Below are 23,222 nucleotides of genomic sequence, written 5' to 3'. Positions count from 1 at the left end.
ATTAACCCGAATGCTGTGCTTTGCCTGTTGAGGGGATGGAATTTGCAGGTTATCGCCACTACCTGATCGATTCGCTGAAACCTCAATCAATTGATATTCTAACCGACGATTCTAAATTATAAACTAACATTATGTGGATTTAGACCAGGCCACAGAATAATTGAAGCGATGGTCACAGATGAGCATTCCATAGAATTTTGTCGTATCAGGAAGAGTGGTTAAGGGAGTTGTCTATATGCAATTCTGGATCTACTAGAGCTCGATGTGATATGAAACGCAATATTCTGGATTAATTTTGCAACAGCATGGAGTATTGTGAGGCGCTACTCGCGCCGAGAATGTGGAAGCTCCAGAACCTTGAAATTCCTTCATATCTTCTATTGTTTGTGCTTGCCTTCCCCCCAGCATTACAGGAACATCATTGTAATTGGTACCGTTTTATTATGCTCTTTCCTCGTTCGCAGCTATCCCAATGCTGTTATGCAGCACTCAGCAAAAGTTCCGCATTATGCCGAGAGATCTGCAAGTGCTGGAAGGCACCGAGGCGCTGCTTCGCTGTGAAATCTACAATCTCGTCGGTGCCGTGCAGTGGACAAAGGATGGCTTTGCGCTGGGTAAGTAGTCACGCCTGTGTGTGAGTGTGTGTGCCTGTCAATAAGCTGGTGTTACCAAGCATGGTCACCATTTCTATTTATTTCGATGAAAATTTAACCCAGCATATCGGAAGAGAGAAAGCTGGTCGGTGGAAGCGGACACCGTGAGGACACGACAGTTCTGCGCTGTTGTTTCTTTATGCTGATGCCAGCCATTTCTCTGGCCCCGATTCCATTTACTTACTCCGTTCTTCGACTGATTTTATTTGACCTTTTCCGTCCTAATTTCACAGGATTCTCCCACACCATCCCCGGCTACCCCCGGTACTCGGTGCTGGCCGATCGGAACCTCGGTATCTACAATCTGCGAATATCGAACGCGTCGATAGAGGACGACGCGGAGTACCAGTGCCAAGTCGGTCCGGCCAAATTCAACTCGGCCATCCGCGGCAACGCCCGGCTCACCGTGATATGTGAGTAGCAACGCTTCAATTTTCTACTTTTATCGCAGTATAAGAATCGCCATTTCATCGACTAAGTTGTTGGGGTTCTACGCTTTACCCAACCATCATTGTTATGTTAGGGAGAGAAAGTCCTGACTTGTGAATAAAATGATTGGATTTATATTACCTTCTATCGAAGGACTATTCTAGATTGCTTCTAATATATTTATCTGGATCTTTTGGATTTTGTAGCCATTTGGAGTAATTTAGTAATGCTTAATCAACTGTAAAACGGAGCATAAAATACTTCCTAAGATTCTTTATTCATTTGAATAGCATTCAGAAAATACTCCAGATATTTGTCCTCGGTCTGGTGTAAAACTCATTCCGTTGAGAGCGACTCGCAATTGGTGGCCACTCCTAACCTTTGTTTACTTGTCCCGAATGATACTGTGAGATTTTAAACTATTGCAGCCTTTCAGAACCCGAGGATATATTTTTGTAAAACAATTAAAAAAAGCACGGGAAACCTTGCTATCAGCAGGAACCATTTTCTACCGAGCCAACTCTCGAACCCGACAAACAGTTTGAAGGCTTCTGCATTCCTACAGAAATGCTTCGTATTGTTGCCTGCGGAGGGAAACGAGGAAATAGCTCTGCCAACGGTATCAGCACGGACGCGGTATCCTTGGTACCCAACCAGGCGGAGACTTCTCTTCCATTGTTATACGCTGGGTACACACCGAGTTAGTCAAACATTTGAACTACAGCCTCCGGTTCACCGGTTTGGGAGGAGTCGTTCTGGCGCTCTGGCGCATTTGCAGCACCGCAGGCCGGGAACTTTACCTATCCAGTATGCCGACACCGAAGAGGACGACCTCCGGAAGGTAGCGGTTCTGCCGTTGCGGATACATGCTTTCAATGAAAATTCCTTGAAATTATTTAATAACAAGTAAACTTTATCCCATTCGGTCGTATTCTCCTGGCCGTCGTAATTTATCTTACGTGAAGTACGTGACGCTGCGCAGCACCTGCAGCTTTCGGAAGCGGTCGAGGCTGTGGTGGGGTTTACGATCTGCTGAAGGGCACGAGACGCGCCGCCGGATGGTACTAGTTGTACATCAGTTTGAGCTCCGGGCCCGGAGGTGTAGTAAAAGTGTGTCTACCGTCTGCCAGGAGCAACTGTAGAACATATTTTTCATCCCACACCCCTTTTTCGGTACGGTACGGTAGACAGTTTCCGTTCTAGTGGCTTGGATGATTAGGGAAGGTGAGTGTCAGACACGCCAGCCAAAACTTTGCTATAATGGCTACCACTGTACGTTCTAAGGAGAAGATAGTTGAACGCCGCAACAGAAGCAGCAGCAGCAGCAGTGTTCGATAGTATGACTGAGAAAAGAACGCGGAAAGCTCTTCGCCCTCAAGTGGCGTCATACGGTACTTACTAAGGAGGCGTCATGGTGATCCTTAAATTATGCACCAGCAGGAGATGGTTGGGTGACTAAGGATTTTTTATCTGCGCTCTCCCGTGATGGAAGAAATCTATTTGAACGATGAAAAATACATGATTCCGAGATATGTATGACGCCAAAATGCACCATGTTGAACATACATAACTGCATTGTAAGTTTTCCCAGTGGTCGTATAAAGTTGTTCATCTCTCGTTCGAGGATGAACCGTTTCTTTATTCTTTATAATTTTCGATGGCTCGTTCAGATGACCGAAAAGTTTGTAGATTGTTCTACTACTATGTTACTCATAGTTGGCTTTAACATTCCAAAAGGGAGCTTTTTTGATAGCAAATATAGTTTTGTTGGGTATGGCAAAGAAAACCTAAGCGATTTTGTTGCAGCTTTGAACTAAAAATGTTCTTACAAAATGTTAAATGGTATTTTTATGTAAATGTAGACAACGATCGATTTAATTTTGTTTGTTCTCTTTAGAACCCATATTTGAGTTGCTGTTATTGTTGGTTACATTAAAAATGTATTCCAATTGTTTTGGAATTATCGCAATCACTGCGATCAATTTCATGCTAAATTTCATTCGAAATGGTTTTCAATTACTTTTCCAATAATGCGAACTTCCACCCCCTAGAGCCGAGCTTTATACAAATTAAAGCTTATCGGTACAAACCTGATACAAACACGAAAAAGAAAACGCAAAAAAACACCATCACTAAACAGTGACGTTGGGGTGGAGTATATTTATGTTTGTCCCTTTTTTTCTGTGTTTTATTTTTAATGCTGCCAACTCCGCCATTCTAATTGAGCAAAAGTGCCGAGTTCGTTGATTATTGAGTGATTTTTTTCCATGTTTCGATTTCTGTCCCATGCCGCCGTCGATGCAGGTTGGATGTTTGTTTTTCCGATTTGTTTTTTGGCTAGCAGTTTTTTCTAGCTTTTATTTTGCTGTTTTTTATACAGCCTCCGCCGTACCGGTGGGTTGTAGCAAATAAATTTCAATAACCAATTATTTTATGTAAATTTCTATTTAAACAAAAGTTTTTCCTGCTCCATTACCGAAGACCAAAAGTGGATTATGGAGGTTCAGCTCGTGCGTGTGTGTGAGTTTATTTTTATATTTTTTTATTCGTTTTCACAATGTCGGATTGATGGGAACCCAGAATCGACCAGCAATTATTGGTAGTTGCTATTCAATTTGACAGTTCACCCCGGTTTCCGTGCGCACGGGCAATTAGATGGCCCTTTCGCGGTCATGCTGCAGATAACAATCGGCGGAAAAGCGAACCCTCCCTCGACGGTTCTGCATACGTTACCGATTGCGTCGCCACGAAGGGTTGCCTAGGGTTTTACCACTGTGACATTTTGTTTTGCTCGTATTACACAATAAGGGGTCTAGTAGTGTTTGCCAATGCGTGCTGTCGGTTTTAACATCGTGGCAAATATGTAAATAAAAGGAAGCGCTTATTCATAATTTTAATTTACGAACGACATTTTGCTCGCCGACGAGGACTAATGAACGTAATGAATGGGAAACCATGGTTGCCATCTTCCTCGCTTCTCGCCCTCCCGGTACGTCCTTAACGGCACACACCGCAGTTGATTAATTGTGGGCAAATGAGGAGTAAACATAGCTGACCGATGGCTGGCACGAAATCTGTACACAAAGCCGGTCAGTTTATGAATACATTATGGTGACGTGGAGGGCAGGGAAAGTTTTACCCCGAAGCATTTCCCAATCTGCGTGCACTTGTATTCCCTCTTTTTTCCCCCAGCTTTCCACGCAGGGATATTCGGTTCTGCATGGGAGAAAGCAACAAACAAGCTGGAACGAATAGAAAAAAAGCGCCTTAAGCTGAAATCAAATCTGCCGCGAGTCGTTTCCTACAGGTGAGATGTTTTAATTCGACTTTAATAATACTCTGCCTTAGGCGTGTTCTTTTCCCTATTTTTTTTCGCTGGTCTGCCGCGATCCACCGTGGTTGTGGTCCTTTTCCTTCATCGCCGCTTTCCTCGGTGGATTCGGCGGCTGCCGATTTCGATGAACTGTAAGCAAGCAAGTTGCGATGATGGGACGGAGTGAAAGAAAAAAGAAAACGTAATATTATGGTAATCACGTGTAGAGCAATTTCTTAGCTGCTGATAGCTGCTGCACATTCTTCCAGCATTCTATCTCGCGGGCCTCTCCCAAACCGTTGCTAGCGTTTGATTAAACCATGCCGAACAGGGCGAGGATCGAGGGATGTGTCGGGGTGTGTCGGATCGTGAATGGTGCAAAGTGAGCGAAAAACAAGACTGTTTTTGTGCTTTCCCTCGTTGGTTTTCTGCCTCAGCGCCAACCGTTTTGCCAACGATGGTTTGGCAATGGCCTTTTTATGTCTTCGTTTGTTTCGCCCGCGTCTTGGCAGGTGTGTGGCGTGAGGTGGAGATTCGGTGTGGCAAATAAACCAACCCACCACCCCCCGACCCGCCACCCAACGAACCCGGTGATCGAAACTTCAAACGAACCGGAGCCCGGGTTGGAAAAGTTGTAATGCTTTTTAAATATTCAAACGATTTTAACTGTGCCTTACACTGTGTGCCTACAGGATTTGGCATTCTTTTTCGTTTTTCCGCATCTTCACACCTTGCCAAAGGATCCGTGGAAAACACTGGTTGAGGATTAGAGCTTAGAGTTCCACCCGGCGCGGTGGATGTCCTGTGCCGTGTCTTTCGTTCCACCTTTTGTTCTATTTCCGAACTGCTGACTGCGGCGTTTTTTTTTCCCTCCGATGCTGGCCGGAATCGGTCGGTAAGGGAAAAGCCGGCCCACCATCGGCTGTGCACATTGCTCGGATACGCTGGCGTTAGCTTAAATTGAAACACAATCCAAGCGCAAACGATACTTCGCCGTTGCAGTCCAGGGTTTGCCGAGTGGGACGAGCGGGGAGGGAAAACGCGCGCGCTTCGACCGAAAGATACTTTGATAAATTTCCTCCTGAAGTTTGGTGTTTATCTTGCGCGGGTATTTCCCCTCCCCACCTCGTGTGCGTGTGCGAATCGTACTTGCGAATCCGCGAAACGGCCGAAACCATCAGCCAAGAAATTTCAAGTTTGCTCGTGAAAACAGATATTTGACGCAATATCTCATCGTCGCGCGATTATGAAGTGAGCGATAATTTGACGAGGGTGAATAATTCACCGTACCGGGCAGAAAGTTTATTCCAGGCCCAACGGCTCGCCAAAGCAACGGGATTTGTTTGAAATGGGAGTTGTTTTCGCAGGACGGTGATGCGCCATGTTTATTATAACGCGACGTGCAATCGTGGATAATTTATCTCCCATTTGCTTGTTTCCTGGAACGAAATTGCCTCAAGTTTTCATGTCTCGTGGTAGATATTCAAATGTTTTATTTGGATTCTTCGTTGAATATCTGCGCTAAATATTTCACAGTTTTGTTTTACAACATACAGGACAAGAATGTTACTCACCACACACGAAAATCTAAACTTGAGAACTGAGACAATACGAGGCCCAGAATGTTGGTATGTTTTATTTTGAAAGAACCGGCTTAGATATTTCCAGCCATGTTCATCCGAACGGCCTACGTTCGGGTGAAAACGAAAAATACATACAGCACAGTACGAAAGCCTCTAGCGTCAACGTTTGCGCATCAATGTCAGCATCATTAGCAAACTTCGCAAGCTGGAGGCGACGCAGTTCAGCAACAGCGAGACGTTGAATACGAGGAGAAAAAAAGTTCCCAACAAAATAAAACCAAAAAGTAATGCAAAAAGATTACTAAATTCTTTTCTGTCATCATCTGTTGAGGAAAGATTTTTATATCACAAACACACTCACCCACACTCGGGGATTTCGACCTTGGGGTGACACATTCCACCGGGCACGGGATCATGTGCGGGTGATGTGTTCCGTGTTCTTGTTCGGGGGGTTGTTTTTTTGTTGGGTTCGATGAGAATTTCCCGATTTTTCCTTCAAGCTTTTTCCCACGTGGTGTGTTGCTCGTTTTTTTTTCGTCATAAAAGTGCCACCCTTACGCTGTATGTGTATTCCTTACGCCCCGTTCGAACACCGGTTAGGCCTTGTTTTTTGTATCCTTCCATTTTTATTTTCCACTAGCCTGCTATCCGCTGTTTGTTTGTTTGCAAGCACGAGCACGATCGTGGTTTGCCTGGTGTGCCGGTGTCAGGATTCAAAATTAGGCAAAATTGTGATTCGATCAGCGAGCAGGTCCCCGGAAACAGATGCGACACCATTCCGGTTGCGGTTTTCGGTCGGGGTGTGGGGGAAATGTGGAAGGAACGCGAACGACTAGAGAGGTGAATTTTTCGGCAGACAAGATACAAAAAAAAAAACACAGCTTGCGCAAACTGCCACGTTGTGTGTGGATGGCACTTTAAATTTTAATAAGATTTAAATGGCGAATAACGTACGCCAAAACCCCTTGATTGGGTTTGAGATCAACGGGGGTTTGGATTTTTGATAAGATTTCCACACCACCGACTATTTTTCTCACGGCACGTTCTGTCGAGAACGACCGCTCAACAGGTGAGTTTGGAAGCTTTTTTTTTTATCGTACATATGTTCCATGGTGCTAGGAATATTAGGGCTCAAACAAGATGGAGGTGTATTGTTTTCTAAAGAGACAGCTATCTGCCCTAACTCTTATTCAATCGAACAATTTCTTCTTCCAGTTCCAAGATAACAAAATGGCCAGCCATCAGTGCTGGCCCGTTTGCGTTTCAATAACAGATCCGCTCATCGCGTCGAGTACAGTTAAATAATTAAAACTATGCCTAACAAGCGAAAACGGGTTCGCTGCATTCGTCCGGCGGGATTCGCACACGGTCCACCGATTCCGTGTCAGCTGCAACATGGGCTGAAGCTTTTGCAAATGTGAGGTGAGGAGTGGAGATACACAACGCCTTCCATGCGCCACTCACTCACCCACCACCCACGGGCTATTTCGGTGCAATTGCAATTTTGAAGGGAGTGCATTGTCGAGTATGGTGCACACAAACACAAACACACATATACACACACCCATTCGTGCTCTAGCCCTTGCAAATAATTGGAAACAAAAGTGTTAGCAACAGCGGCATGAAAAGAGAGGAAGTGGTTGAATGCCGCCCGAAAGCTGCGAACTGGAACCGGGGCGTGTGGAAAATGGCGAACCAGAAATGCATCCTTATTCAATCGAATTTTCAACTGCAATCGCTCAAAAAAGCATCCCGAACTGGCGGGACAAAAAATCGACATCTAAACGCAAATGAATGGAGAATAATAAATAAAAAACAGAAAACTGACCGAACAAAGTTCCACCTATATATATGCGCTGCTAGGGACCGAACGTTGGGCGAACTGGGCCCTCATCACCCCAGTGGAGTGGATCATCCGGTTTTTGGAGTGCTCGTCCACTTCCGCCCCCCCCCCCCTCCCCTTTGTGTGACGAAACGCACTCGCACCCCGAACCGTGCTCGTCGTCGTATCGGATCGCGTGATGCTGTAGTGGAACGTGTTTTGCATAGGCGAGCAGATTGCCGTTACGCATAGATTTTGGAAGGAAAAAGGAACGGAAAATTCCGCACGCATTTGCATTCCTTCTCCCCATCCCCCTGCTCGCCCCCTTTGGCCACGGCCATGTGCGTGCACGTTTGCGGGAAAAACTCCTGCACCGTCCGGAGGGGAGGGCGCATATATTTCCTATTCGCGTCACAGCGGCCGTTAGTTATGGAAAACTATTTTCCCTTTAATTTTCTCCCTCCCCCCAACACTCACCATTTTCCGGCCCCCTGCTCGTCGAACGTCGGCTACAATTTCGTATGCAAGAAGCACCGGTTTTTCCGGCCGGTCCTTCTTCAAACCTGACACAAACACACACTCGTACACACACACACACCAATGCCGATAAAGCTACGGTGGCGTTATCGTGTGATGATCGGTTTGGGGGGGTTTTGGAGTGGAAAAAAGAAACTCTTCCATCCACCCCGTCATAAACAGGACCTATCCGGGTCCTCGAACTCTCGTTGCATGTGACCCATGTCACGGTACATGTGCTCTTTTAGGCTCATTTGTATGTGTACGGAGTGTGTGTGTGTGTGTGTATTGATTACAATCTAAATTAAAAATGTGCATCATCGTCCGCTCGGGACGGTCATCAGGAAAATCGCCCCGGTATAGGAATGGCGTCGACATTCACTCGTTTTAAGAAGGGGGAGGGGGGGGGGGGAGAGGAAGGAACGGAGAGGGGGATCGCTTTCGATACGGATCTATGTGCCGCAGATCCCCCCTTCTCTCCTGAGGCCGACGTCCTTACCCAGGTTCCATCCGAAGCTGAGCCGAGAGATAAATGTTGAGCTTCCTCGGACAAATAGTTTCGCAAAATCTGCACCACCACCACCATCATCACCACCGCTACGGTGTGTGTGTTTGTCTCTACGTGGCGAAATGAAATTGGAAAAATTTTAATTCATGAATATTTCATGTCAAACCCGCGTGGTGTGTTCGCCTCATAGGGTGGAGACCTTTCGTCCTTTCGATTCCGGGGATCCGACCTCCGTCAGAGGCTCTCCTGCTTTTTGGCGTGCGAATTCGTGTACGGCGCCAGCCCTGTTCAGCACGCTCCTGATTAGCGCCGTCCTCATGTGCGCTTCGTCATATGGCGGTCAACAGTTCTGCTGGCTGAACATAACCTGACCCGTTCGCGATTAGTACGCAGCGAGTGAGTACGTACGTTTTTAAACAGCCAGCTCCCGAAGCAAATGAACCAGTCGACGACTGCTACTGCTACACACTCTACCGGCCAAGAAAGTCCCGACCGCATCTGGACAGGGCCGGACACAAATGGCGTCTACGAGCCGGGTACTTCGTGTTGTTTCTGCTAAAATGCACAAAACGTACGACTGATTAGTGATGGCTTTTTGCAACCGGTCGCACGTTCTACAGACGGATCTGTAGTGCACGGCAATAAATACACTTTGGTTCGTGGAACGGGTGGCATAGGAGCAGACCCAATAAATTGGGGCTTTCAAAACAAATCCTCGTGGGACTTCGTTTCAGACTAAAGATAGCAGCGCTCAGTATTGCATCCGACCTGGAAATGAAATACTTGGGGCTACAGGAGTTGACATGTCTTTTCATTTCAAATCGAATCCTTTTATGTTACTTGTTTTCCATTTTGGCTTAAGCGTTTCATTTGTATCAACAACGTCCTTTATTATAACTGATGAAATTAGTTTATATTGTAATTTAAATTCTTCAGAATTGGAATGAAATTATCAGAATGTTGACTGACTAATAGTATAAGAATCATTTAGCATAAGAAAAGATTTTAAAACATTTGATAGTATAAAAAAATATTTTGAAAGAACCACAAAGTTAGGAAAAAGGTTGAGAAGTGTTGACACATAGTGTATACAAGAAGTCCACATCAAATTTTCTGAAGTTTATACATTGATTACGATGTTCTTTACCTAAATAAATGATAATATATAGAAATACTAAACATGAATTGTCTTGCATTACTACGTTCTAGTTCTTTGAATAATCCGATGAGATTCTTTTAACAAAAGCAAATTCAATTCTTATGCGCACATATCCATGGTTCCCAATCGCTCTGGCCGCTTTCTGCCGTCCGTGCACTGCATGCATGGTGTCTGAATCGCATTAAGCTGAAGTAAATGCTAATTGAAATCGATCAGTTACACGATGCGCCGCTCAATTTCCATTCCTAATCCCTCCAGTGCAATGGTGTGCAGGTTTCGATTCGCCGTTTCATCGACACCACTATCCCGGTTCCGTCTCGGGCACAATCCGGATCGTCGGAGAATGCCGGCGTTGGGTGATGCAACACACACACACATACACGATGGTGGGCAAATTTGATTACCGACATTACCGGTTGGAATCGAATTAGTATCGAATTTCCTGAGTACCACCTAGGTGGCGCTGCTCTGCTGTCGCATGTATGGCGAGGGGTTCAGCGCATCGCATGGGCAAGGATTGCGCCGTCCCGGTAGATAGGCAAATGAAGCGTCAAATAAGAGATTCCACGGATATATCCTGTGGCCCTTCGGTGAGCACTGACGTGGCACTTTCACACTCGATCGGCAATTGTGCGCCCACCAAGCAACACGACATGTTTGTTTGCCGCGGCCTCCGAGTATCATCGCGAGGGTGTGGATTGCGTTTGCACGACACATTGTTCAGCGCTGGGAGGAGCTTGAATTCACTCAAGAATTAATTATGGTCGCTTTGGAGTGCATATCCGTGCGCTTGAATGCAGGAATACTGGATGTTCCAGCTCCGCAGGGTAGCGTAGAGAAACTGCCTTGTTCTGAACTCACTGAGGCTCGCAGAAACTGATTCCAGGTGGCTGGCGACCTCACTAGTATTTGCTTTTGTCCGAAGAAAACATGCTGTAATCGTCCATCGGTGCAGTGTGTTGGCTACGTTTCGTGGCATTCATGAATGAAAAACCGGTTTTCGGTCAAGGATGCCAACCCGCGTCACGATCATGAATGAATGAATGGGCCGTGAATGACGCTGGATCGTATCGGACATATTAATGGACCATCCCGTCTCTGTTGGACTCTTTTCCCTATACACTATCCTTCTCCACTATCTTGTTGAATCTTCTTCTCCTTTTCGCCAGAAGTTGCATCCTCCATTGGAGAGGCACGACGATGAATGAAACTAATTGACATCTTCGATAAAAAGTCCCACCAGAAAGTCGCAGGAAGCGAAAGATTGCGAGAAATCAAAATAGTGGGCAATTTTGGGTGCCGACGTTGTTTTTTTTTTTTATTCAGGGTGACCCGTGCCTCGTAACCGATCTCATCGGGGACCGGTTTTTAGGAAAGGATCAATTAATAGTCAAAAAATAATCGTATTCGTTTCGCCGGGCTCCAGCAACGCGCAGCTCACCGGGAGGTGAAATATTACCATCGGCAATCGTTACTTTGCGTCCCCGTAAGCCATATGGCTCAATCGGAGATGGTCCGGTCGAGGTGCTGGAGTACAAAATGGCTGCCGATGGTGACGAACCGAACAGCGCGCCTCTAATTGATTCGTAGACTTGGTGGACCGTGATGAAAAATGGCTTACATGAAACCAATTTGAGCGCCATAGAGACTAACAGAGACAGTACGAAACAAAAGGTTTGTGGTACTTGGAATACGGTCACTCGCTGTTCGCACTGAACCTTCCTTCCAATCTCGGGCCCGTTGCGCTCGTATCGCTGTCACTTTATTTCCTCCCGAACGTCATTTCACGTTTCATAGCATATCAATTTTCATTGCGATAAATCTATAAATATTGGATCATCCGACAATATTGATGACGGCTTTCTGCACCGGAGCGGGCTCAGGCCGTCATTGTTTCATTTATGCAAAACTGTTCAACGGTATCGACTTTAACCCCCCCCCCCCATTCGGACGGCAGCCGACGACGTCGACGTCGACGACGACAACTGGCCAATATCTTTTCGACCGATGTCGGGTGAGCTTGGCATCCAGATGAAGTGTCCTCGAAGACGAACAAGCTCCGAGTGCCCGGGAAAGGAGGAAGGAGATGTCAAAAAAAAGGATCCGCAATAAAATGCCAAACGAACCGGTGCTCTCTCCCCCACTGACAGTCAGGAGATCAGAAATGCTCCTGTACAGGCCAAAACTTTCCAATCAGTTGGCAGAAGGCCGCGTGTGAGCCGACTCTGTTGAGTTCCTTTACGAAGATAAACGTTCGCAGGCTGCAGAATGGAAGACGAAATGAGATGAAAGATGGCGTAGCGAAAAAAGAAAAAGAAAACGAAGGGAGAATGATTCCAGAATGAACCGACGAGATCGGAAACGAGAAATGAATCCAAATCCATTTTGTATCACTTTCCTGCTTCAATTTATCATATATTGGAGTCGTACTTTTTTTCTCCACCATTCGCTGGTGGAGTGTGTGCGGGAAATGGATAAAGCTTTTTGCTCCAGTTCTTCCACTCGGTGCCATTTTTATCTTGCCGAGTTTTTCCGTATTTTTTCCTCCTCCATCCAGTTTTCCATACTCCCTTACTAAGTGAAAGTGCAGAAAGAAAAAGTACGCAAGGGTGGGAAATACATTCGCCCAACTCGTGAGTCCGAGGTGGTGGTGAAGTCCTGCAGCTGACTGCCACTGCTGACACTTGGTATCCTTCACTTTCCCTTTGTACCACCCTCTCCCCCTTTACTCCATTCATTTCTGCCATTAGGTTCGCACTTTGCATCGATTTGATTTTTTGCCTTTCGTGTCCGACGTCCGACAATCCTTTGGCCGAGGGATTGTGTGCTTTTTACGACCGTGCATCTCATTCCGTGCCGGTGTGTATGACCTTTTTGAAGAGCTTAGTGAAAGTTTTTGTTTGCGAATTTTTCCGTTGTTTTTTGTTTTGTTTTTTTAGTATATCTGTCTGTTTTCCCTTGCCGGAGTTTTGGTTTTCCGGATTTTACACCGCGCTCATATCTTCGCGCCAGGCCGGGGCCGCCGAGGGTGTTTCGAGGGTTTGCCAGTTTCGGTTGGTGTATTTTATATGTTTCTCTGAGCCGGATTGAAGTGCCGGTTTGCTTGGAGGATGTGCAGTGTGGTGTCTATTTTTTTTTGCACTCTTCGAAGGAGCAAATTTTCGGTTTTTTTTCATCCAAAAGCTCAGAAGCTATGCAAAAAACCCCTTTTTTTTGTATATGCGCATGTTTCGAACCAAGATTTGTGCCGGTTAAGGTTTTATTTTACACGAAATGCTAAAGATCTGGGTTGACCGCAGAGCCCCGGACGGGCAGGAGAATTGCCGGCACGAGTGCTGCACAACAGCAACAAGGGCAAAGAAACACACAGAAACCGAATCCAATCTTCACGCTGGAAAGAAGGGAAAGCTTTTACCGCTTTTCCCCCGACGACGACGTGGGTTTCACGAGGATTCCATTCCATCCTGATTGCAGCGCTTCCAATCTATTCCGATGGATTATTTCCATAATATTTCTCGTTTAATATTCATTTGAACCCTGGGTGCGAGTGTCTCTTATTCAAATTTCTCACCCTCGGCAAACCTGGTTGAACTTTTTTCTTATGCGGGTTTCTTTTTCGTTCACTTTTAAATTTCTATCACCTGAGTGTCACCTCTCTTAAGGCGAGCGCGAAAGGCGAAGATAGATTATGGCTCTGCAGCGGAAACCCATCGCGGCGTCGGGTTGGAGGGGGCAGGTGTCGGGGAAAAGGTTTTAACCGAAAAATGTTCCTAAGAAATTCGTTTTGTCCTCTTAAGCTTTTTTTCCTTCTTTCTTGACACGGCATACGCTTATCGGGAAAATAAAACCACACGGCCGCAGGGGGGAAAGGGGCGAGAGGAAAACAGCTATAGCTGGAATAATCGAAACCCACCTCCCACTACTTTGAGGTGAAAAATCCTTAAAAGGATGGAAAGCAATTTTCAGATAATTGTGAAATCGTTATTCGCTTTGACGTCTTTTTCTTGTTCTTCTTACTCTTCGTTCGTTCCCTTCGTCGCGTTCCCAACTCATTCCCGGTGCCGCGGTGTGGTTTTCGGTCCACTTTTCTGTTAGCTTCCTTCCGTACCGCCCCAAAACCCAATCCCCCCACCCCTTTCTTCTTGTTGCGGAATGGGAATGTTTTGCTCCGGGAATAGATATATTCTGAATGGAGCGAACAAAAAAGGTTTTTTTCCCAAATTCATCCCTGGCCCCACACATTCGTGCTTGTGTGGAGCTTTCTTCCCTCTGGTCGGGAGTCCTTTTGAACTATTTTTTTCTTTCTCTGTTGCTTTTTCCATTCCCATCCACCATGCGTTTTTTTGCGGCATCCGGGTGCCATTGCCGTCATTTATCGTTCCTCGGAGATAACGCAGGTGAAGACGCGCAGGGTGAGCGGTGTAAGGAGAACTCCTGGAGATAAGTGACATGGCTCCGGTGTGGGTTTTTTGTTCCATTTTCCCCCCTTTTTACACACACACACACACACACACACATCCTTTGTGCATCCTCGACGGAAAACCCGTTCGACATGGTCCGTTCGGAACAGATGCGACACGACACGACCACGCTGTATGCTGGAAATTTGTGGGAGGATCAGCATCAGCCGGCAGCGGATAAAGGATTTTCCAATCGATTTCTAATGATTATTTAAGTACTGCTCCCGGCGACGGGAAACGTGTCCCGGGCCGATACGAGGGCAAAGGGGATTTGGAATCGGAGCTACGGGGGTTTTTGAATCGCTCTGTCATCCAATCCCTGGCGAAGCCCGGGCGATAAAAGAACTAAAGGATTTCCCGTCCGTTCCTTTCGGCGCTGGGCAGGGATTGTCATGTGAGCACCCGCCGGTCCCTACTAATGAGTTACGAGCGGAAGATTCCGTGCGATACGGTAAGGTTAGTCAATTAATGTCACCAGCAAATTACATACTGATTATCTTGGACACGCGCGCGCGTTCGTGATTTGCAATAAGCGGTTTTCTGCCGAGCAGGAAGTTTTGATATTTTTTACTCAACTCAGATATTTGTCTCTAATGGCATAAATTATTTATGATAAAATGAGTGATTAGCACCTTCCCGAGATGATGAACGTTTACTAAATCTGTTCCGCATTCGTTTACTTTCAGCTCCTCCGTCGTCGATCGAGATCCAGGGATATAGCCGGAACGCGAAGGTGGAGGTACGCGAGGGCCAGGACCTCTCACTGACCTGCGTCGTATCGAACGCCAAACCGGTCGCCCAGATAGTCTGGTACCGTGGCAAAACGGAGTTCAAATCCGGTAAGTACCTTCACCGATGGTGGGCTTTTTTGTCCTACCGTGTGGATTTCTCTAAGCGATTCCCGGAAATGGGACAACGGCTCACCGATGTTGGCACCAAGGAGAGTGTCCTTTCCCTCCACTACTGGACGCTTCCCTCGTACTCCTCGAGCAATCGGAATGGTTTGGGTTCCAGCAGCTTCCAGCGCTGGAGTTTATCGGAAAATATTATCTCTGCCTTTCAGGCTGATATTTACTGTTAATGTAAAATTGTTTTCGGTGGCTTTGTGTCCTCCCCTCGTCCCTCTGCTCTCCTTCCCTTATGTCGAAAGGAAAAACAACATCCTACCGTACCGCAATATCGATCCGCCGAGCGATGGGGCGACGAAAGTATTTCAACACTTCCTGCGGCATTCCGTTCCGGTGCCTTCGAGGAAATTCTGGACATCAGGCGTTATGTTTTCGGTGCTGCCTGTGCACAGATGCCGTTTCCCGATTACCCCGAGCACCGGCCATCCGTATTCCCTTCAGATCCTTCCTGGCCTGGGTATTCGGGTCAAAAGTTTTATTTTGTGGCCAAGTGTAGTGTTTGTTCGAATGGATGGTGCCAACTCCACTGCTCGGTTCAGATTAATCCATGACCATTCTCGGGGTTCTCGCCTATCGGAATCTCCATTCAGAAGACACCCGGCCCAGTACAGTGGGTCAATTGGACATCACCAGTTCTGGAGTCAGTGGTGGCGCCCCTTCTGTTATGGAAATTTGTTCCTCCACTCCCTTTTCGATGGCTGCTCGATACGGAAGCGACAAGATAGCCGACACTCATTCCTGTGGTGTCCGTTATCGGCAAAGAGTATCGTATTAACGGATGAACTGTTGTGAGTTGTGAGGTCAGTACACACACATATACACACTAACCGGAGTATCGGTCGTTCTTCAGCACAATTTCTTCTGTGAGAACTTCCTACAGCCCCACGAACCGGCATCATCATCTGCCGTCCCCAGAACCATCCCGAGGCCTGTGGACCACGGAGAGAATGCGGTCAGCATTTCGCCATAAATAACGGTAATATATTCGGAAGGAAATGGCACCAGGAAACGGTTCGCCATCGGATTGCGCTTCCACGCAATGGTGTTCGCATTCGGGTCTGGCCTTGGGACGGATGGACGGATGGTGGGGGTCACGGGAGTGCAAGTGAGATGTTCATCCGAGCCACCGGTGGACCGGCATGCGGTGTTCGATGAAGTTGGTAAATGTCACTAAATAAATTATGCCGTGCGATTTCTTCGTGCTGTACTGTACTACTCCCGGCGAGGCAGTCCGGGCTGGAATGGTGATCTGAACCCCGAGCACCTTGACACTGACCGTCTGAAGGTGACACTTGGTTGTCTTGGGACGTAATGTGATAGGTGTTTATTTGCCGGGTGAAAGAAAAATCTATCAGTAATGTGGAAATGTTTTCGTTTTTCCTTCGGCCACCGGCGGAACGGTCCGTTCGCTTCGACAGAGGTCACCTGACGGATTCGTTCCTGCAGAGCACCCGAAGCAACACAGAGCAAACAATCTGAGCGATCGCCCGAGAAGGAGTGAAATTACCAGTCACGGGATCCGCTCCTGCCTGTCTTCTGCAGCGCCTCTCGACAAGACAAATTCAGACAAACACCCGGAATATGTATCGTCCTCTTCAAAGGGACATTTTTCAAGGACTTCCAGAGTTCATCGCTGCCGTTATCTAGTGGCTGTGCATGTGTATGTATGTGTGGCCATCTCTTTGCCCACTTCACCTGCTTTCTGGTGCGGTGGCTTCCGGACGGACATAAGCTTCTTTTTCCGCACCGTTCTGCTCCGCTTTTCTTTCATCAATTTTCACACCTTCCGGAACCTTCTTCCAGGGCGTCGGTTTCACGGTCCACCAGGTCGCAGGTAGGCGCGATACGGGGGAGAGGGGTCGAGTGTCCGTCCGCGCTTCCGTAGCTTCGGTCGAAATGAGCAAACAAAATAAATTGAAGTCTCTTTCGGTACATTTTTCATCATTCCGCTTTTCTAACATTGAGACGGTATTGTGTTTGCTAGGGTATTATTTCTGTCCCTATTTTTGCCACCTTTACCACGTTGACATTAGAAGTTTGCGAGTCTGTATGTGAAGGCTGAATCTTGAATTGAATAGCCATAGAGAAAGTTCAAGAGTATCGTTTTTCCCGGGAGATTTCAAACGTGTTTTTCTTTGCAGTTTGATCCGAAATAGCTTTCCTGGGTTAAAGATGAACCTTCCAGAAAATCATATATCATTTACAAAGTTCTTCGTATTTTCAAAAGTGATTATATGTAAAATTTTTAAAATTTTCATTTCCTTATATAAATTTATTTCCAAAAGCGATTTTTATTACTTTTGAGAAGCATTCTAGATAAAAAGTAGATAAATTTAAACTGTGTCTTTCTTTGTCCCTCAAACCTGGTCACTATAAGGCACCGAATGCTTTCACATGAAGTGAAGACGTTGTTTGAAGAAAGTCAATTCGTTCTATTTCTGCGGACGAGCAAGACAAATGTGCAGCATCAAAGCGGGAAATGGGTTGTGAAGCGTGTGGCTAAAAAGACAAAGACGAAATAATTCAGCCCGAACCGGCATAAACTCTAGATCTTTTTCTGTCGGACTCCTGAAATCGAGTGTATGTGTGCATATGTGCCTGTGTGTCTATGTACTCTTGGGGTGACACTTTCATCCTCTATTTGTAGCGCCCGCAGCGAAGACAGTGCTCGCTATCGTGCCTGATGAAAACCATCTTCACCGGCCCGGGGTGTGCTGATAGATGGTCGCACTTAAAAGGGTTCAAACGATTTCAATTTCTTCCAACGTCTGGACCCCCAAGACGTCTTTTGCCCCCCTCTCGTCCGCTTTTTCCCGGGCTCGGAAACGGAATGAAACTTTTTTCTTCACTTGTCCGCCTGCGGAGGGAAAGTAAGCCAAGCCTAAACGATCAAAAATGGTCACACATTTTCAATCTCGCTTGGACGTATCGTGGGTGGTGGGTGGGCACGACGGAAAGTGAAACCTCTTTGTGGAGGAGGAGGCGGTGTGAAAAAAAATGTCTGTCATATCTGCCCTCAAGAAGGTCCTCGTCCTTGCGAGTCGGTGAACATTTTGTTTTTTGTTTTTTTTTTTGCGCACAAAATTCGCCATCAAAAAAGTAAGGAAACCGATCCCCGATGTGTGGTGACATTCCACTTCACATTATATGGTGATGACAAATTGCTTTCCTGTACGCTTCAGCAGTGCGACCGGCCACTCCGGCACCACCGACTTACGTGCTTCGCATTTTTTGACGGAATCCTATTTTCATAAACAAATTTGTCACGGATTGTCCAGTGTATATCCGGTCGGTTGGTTGAGCTCGAGCGGTCAGCTCGAGCGTGCAATGTGGAGATGAAAACATCTCATATCCATTTTTGTATGCTTTATGGGGAAATTTTTTTCACAGCATGGTTTTTTATTCTTTTTTTTCGTTCGCAGATTTTAACTGAAATTTTATATGGTTTTTCTTCTCCAAATAGACCTTTTTATATGGTTTCTCGTTTCCAAATAGACAATGCGTCGTCCAAAGAGTATTTACGAAATGCTAGTACTCACTTTGAAAAACGTTGTATTCAGAGACTTGTTTGAAATCAAGTTTCATTTTTCGTTTCAGATTTTTTCATTCACCGTTCTGGTTCATTTAGTTTGTTGAATCTGTTTTTACTTGTAAAACGTTGGTAGAGCGTTCTTGATTACGAAACAAATTCGAGAGAAAATCGTATGTTGTTTTATTGCTTCATAAAAGAAGCGAAGTAATGTAAAGAAAAATATGTTTGAGTTGGTTTTTTTAGTTTGAAAAGTGACTACGAACATTATTTATTTATCGTGAAAAACGGCTTTTTGAGGCAACCCACACACTGATGAATTTCATCCATTTGCGTCATCCAAACATTCTCATGAATGATGCAGCTTTCGCTAGAATATCGAATGATTCTAGTGGTTCAAAAATAGCCCCTCAAAGACATGGAGCTGAGTTCAATATTACCGCCCAGCTACAGTCGGTCGTTCGTTGAACTGTAAATAAGTTTCACTTCGATTCAAGCATCCAGCTCCCGACATTCATCAAACGAATGGCATTTTTCTGCAGTAAGCAGAAGAAAGGCATGCTTTTCGAGAACATTCATCGTTGGAAAACATTAATGTTTGCGGCTCGTGGGCGTTTTTCGCCGAAAGCGGCGAACGATGAACCCGACGGAAGATGGTTAAAAGTTGTATCTTTCGTTTTGAGATATTAAATTATCTGTTCGTAATGAACCACCGATGGAGCGATGGGAGGGAATAATCAACCAGAACCATTGCACGTCGTCCTTCAGCGGGAAACTTTTTCTTCTCCCTTGTCCTCGTTCTTCAAAACTTTCGTAATCTTCAGCTGAGCGGTGAGCTGATTGTTTGTGTGGGCTCCGTTTTGCTTTCTTTTCGTAGTTCGGTCGAGACCTCGTTTCTGCACAGGGGGCGCTGATTCAACTTTCATTTTCTCTGTCCTTTAACAGATACGATCGAGAACAAGGTGACGGAGACAGAGGGCAAACGGTACACGGTGTCTTCGCAGCTCCGCATCAAGCCTACCGCCGAGGACGACTACATGGAGTACACCTGCCAGGCGAAGCATAAGGCGCTACAGCCCGACCGTCCGATGCAGACGAAGGTGCAGCTTTCGGTGCTCTGTAAGTATTCGCTTTGGGCTAAATACGGTGTCTGGTGAAACTGGTGACCTAATAAACCCTCCCCACGTCCAGATCCCCCGGGTGAGCCACAGATCGAAGGCTACACCACCGGCGAGGTACTCCGGCGGGGTCAAAATGTGGAGCTGATCTGCCGCAGCCGGGGTGGCAACCCGCCGGCCCAGCTGATCTGGTACAAGAACGACGTGCAGGTGCGGATGGCCTACCGGACGACGGAGCGGCTGTCGGAGAACATCTACTCGTTCGTCGCCGAAGAGGGAGACAATAAGGCGCGGTTGCGCTGCGAGGCCAACAACGTCATGATTTCGGCACCGCTCAAAACCGAAATTACCCTCAGCGTGCTGTGTAAGTGTTCTTCTGCTTCTGGCGCTTCTCTTCAGTGGTAGAACTAATAATATTCTCGCTTGTACTGTTTCCCAACAGTCGCACCGACCCACGTCACCATTTCGGGAGCCTCCGAGGCGCGCACCGGAGACCAGGTATCTCTGCAGTGCCAAACGGCACCCTCGAACCCAGCGGCGGAAGTAAAGTGGAGTGTCAATGGGCATCACGTGAAAAACACCACCTCCAGGACGATCGAGAATCCAGACGGTAAGTGTGTCTGGCGCAATGAAACTTTTTTTCCGAACCGTCGAAGAACATCCCAAGCTGATGACACTAATTCGTTGTTCATTTTGTTTGCGCTCTATGTCTGTCTCCTCCCTCTGCAGGAGGGTGGATGACCATCTCCAACCTTAGCGTGCCGGTGGAGGCGAACAAACGCTCGCTGGTTGTGATATGCCACGGACTGAACATGCAGCTGCCGGAGAACATCATCTCGACGCACACCGTGAACGTGCTGTGTAAGTAATTTTCAACGACCCTGCAAGGTCCGTCCTCTTTTTCTCCACCGTCATCCATCACCAGGTTTTGTTTGCTTTATTTTGTACGTAAAATCATCCCTTAACACATTGCGACTACGTTGCATTACACCGAATTTATTATTCCTAAGTGGCGCAGACAAACTCCCTGATAATAGAGTATTTATTCATTATCCCTTAGCGCGTGGAATAAATACAGCAGATAAAGAAGATATGAATGCAAAAGCAAAAACAAAATCCGAATGCATCAGAAAATTGTTTATCTTCGCTCCACGCGCACCACAAGCCAAGTGAGACGTTCGGTGGCGAGCAACTGCGAGCTAATGTTGTCCCCGGGTTGCCAGGCATGTTGCAAAGTGCAAGCACTGGTGGCAGGCAGGGCCATGAGATTATGGTTTGCGTAACGAATTGAATTATTCATAGCGATGTATCGCACCCGAGAAACAAAGATGACAAAGCGAGGGGCTTCGAAGGGCCCGATGGAGATGGAGATGATGATGGAGAGGATTGCGCCTGTCGGGCCTGGTGCACACGCCAAGAAGGCAAAGGCAGATGAAAACGATCGGGATGACAATACGAGGGTGTCATTATGCATCTACCGAGTGTCTGTGTAGCATCAAATAGCATATAATCTATGAAGAGCGTAATGAAGAAGGGAGCTGCGTCGTCTGCCATTAGTGTGTCGAGCGATCGTCGGGCTGATGTGTCTGCCATTAATACGTTATTCTTGATCAAATTAATCCCATGCGGCTGGAAAATTAATGGGTTGCCGGGGAGATTCATTTGCAGAGATATTTATTATGTTTCACTTGTTTTTATTCAACCCTTTGACACTAGTCATGTAATTGCAATAACACATTAAGCATTAGTGTGGACTTTTTATTCATTCAAATTACACGTAAACTGTGTTTCTCAAAAGCATAAAAAAGGATTAACCTTTCAAAATACACAAATCACACCTATTATAGTTTTATTATGTGACCTAAACCTATGTTTCGCGAAAAAATTAGTACAGGTCTGAAACTTTCACAACTTGATTGTTACTATTTACTAAACTACTAAAAATATTAGTTTTCGTCTGACGCCACTAGAGGCGCCACAGTACCGCGCTTTCCTTGGTTTAATTTTGTTATTGTCAGACTTTAGCAAAATCATTTCATGGTGTTTTGTCCAATTTTGCTTTGTTGTTATGTTCTTTTTCTTCTTGGCGTAACGACCTCTTGGTCATGCCTGCCCGTTAAGGGCTTACGAGACTTGTTTCCCTGTTGTACGTGGATAGTCAGTCCTCTCGTACAGGGGAGGGGGTCCGGTCTCGGTTGGGATTCGAACCCACTCCGTCGAGGTGGTGAGCCCCGGCGCTACCGCTCGGCTGTCGCGGACCCCCATGTTGTTATGTTATTTATTTGATTTTCTTATAGCTTTTTTGCATTTTTCATTAGTGTCAAAATTTAAAAATCTAATGTGTAAGGCTCGTAATGTGTGCTAAAATCTTAATCTTGTTAACAAACATAATAATTTAGTTTCAATGCAAGAATCCTAAGTAATATTTGTCAGGTTTTTTTTAAATTTCTGAAACACAGCTCAAAGGGTCCTGTTCGTTTTAGTATTGCAAAAAGAGACAAAATGGTAGATAAACAATTTTTCATCATTAGGGATGCCATTGAACATTATATTAAAGAAGATTGTCAAACACCTTTTTCGCCACGTGCGCTTTTCGATATTGTTTAATTTCCTTCCATCGATTACCTTCAGCAACACTTCAGCAGTAGAAAACGATTGACCTTCCAATAATATTCTTCGTTTCATTCTAATTTTTCTTTCAAAGTGCCTCCTAGTCAACCAGTAATAACGGGCTACACGGAGGGAACGGTCATCCCGGCCGGATCGGTGCAGCGCCTCCAGTGCAGCTCGACCGGCGGCAACCCTTTGGCGACGCTGACCTGGTTCAAAAACGATAAAAAGGTAAGTCCTGCTCTCAGCTAGGAACCTCATGTGTTATCCTCCCACCAATGGCGCCGACGAACGGGGGCCGATAATATGTTGCCACTTTTGGACAGTTTAGGTTTGCGGAGCGTGTGGGTGTGTGTTTGTTTGTATATTTTCTTGTTGTTGATCCTTTCGGACCGTGTGTCGGTCCTTTCTGCTGACAGAATTGTTGGTCGTTTTTTTTTGGTTTTTGGTTGTGTTTTGTTTGATCAACATAGTTAACATCATTCATCCGAAGGTCCTTCCGAGCCCTGCCCAGGCCGTAGCGGGGAAATGAGTGTCTGTGTGTGTGTGTGTTTGTGTAACTTACAGCCACCGCAGCAACAACTGCCCCCGGGGAGGCGCTAGCGAAATCGGCC

The 23,222-nt window shown here is 46.2% G+C and overlaps 1 protein-coding gene across 1 annotated transcript in view; it reads left to right on the top strand.

Annotated features, from left to right (window-relative positions):
• Positions 1-305: 305 nt before the first annotated feature.
• Positions 306-23,222, top strand: part of LOC131265112 (nephrin-like) — a 32,876-nt gene continuing 9,959 nt past the window's right edge. Inside the window, exons 1-10 of the mRNA XM_058267377.1 lie at positions 306-315; positions 406-423; positions 465-614; positions 887-1,066; positions 15,130-15,282; positions 19,826-19,999; positions 20,072-20,362; positions 20,441-20,608; positions 20,728-20,859; positions 22,703-22,839. Coding sequence (XP_058123360.1) covers positions 306-315; positions 406-423; positions 465-614; positions 887-1,066; positions 15,130-15,282; positions 19,826-19,999; positions 20,072-20,362; positions 20,441-20,608; positions 20,728-20,859; positions 22,703-22,839 — 1,413 coding nt within the window. The remainder of the gene's footprint in view (positions 316-405; positions 424-464; positions 615-886; positions 1,067-15,129; positions 15,283-19,825; positions 20,000-20,071; positions 20,363-20,440; positions 20,609-20,727; positions 20,860-22,702; positions 22,840-23,222) is intronic.

This window comes from Anopheles coustani, chromosome 3, assembly GCF_943734705.1.
Source record: "Anopheles coustani chromosome 3, idAnoCousDA_361_x.2, whole genome shotgun sequence".
Classification (NCBI taxonomy): Eukaryota; Metazoa; Arthropoda; class Insecta; order Diptera; family Culicidae; genus Anopheles; species Anopheles coustani.
Note: the sequence above shows the minus strand (reverse complement) of the source record. Positions and strands in the feature narration are given on the sequence as shown.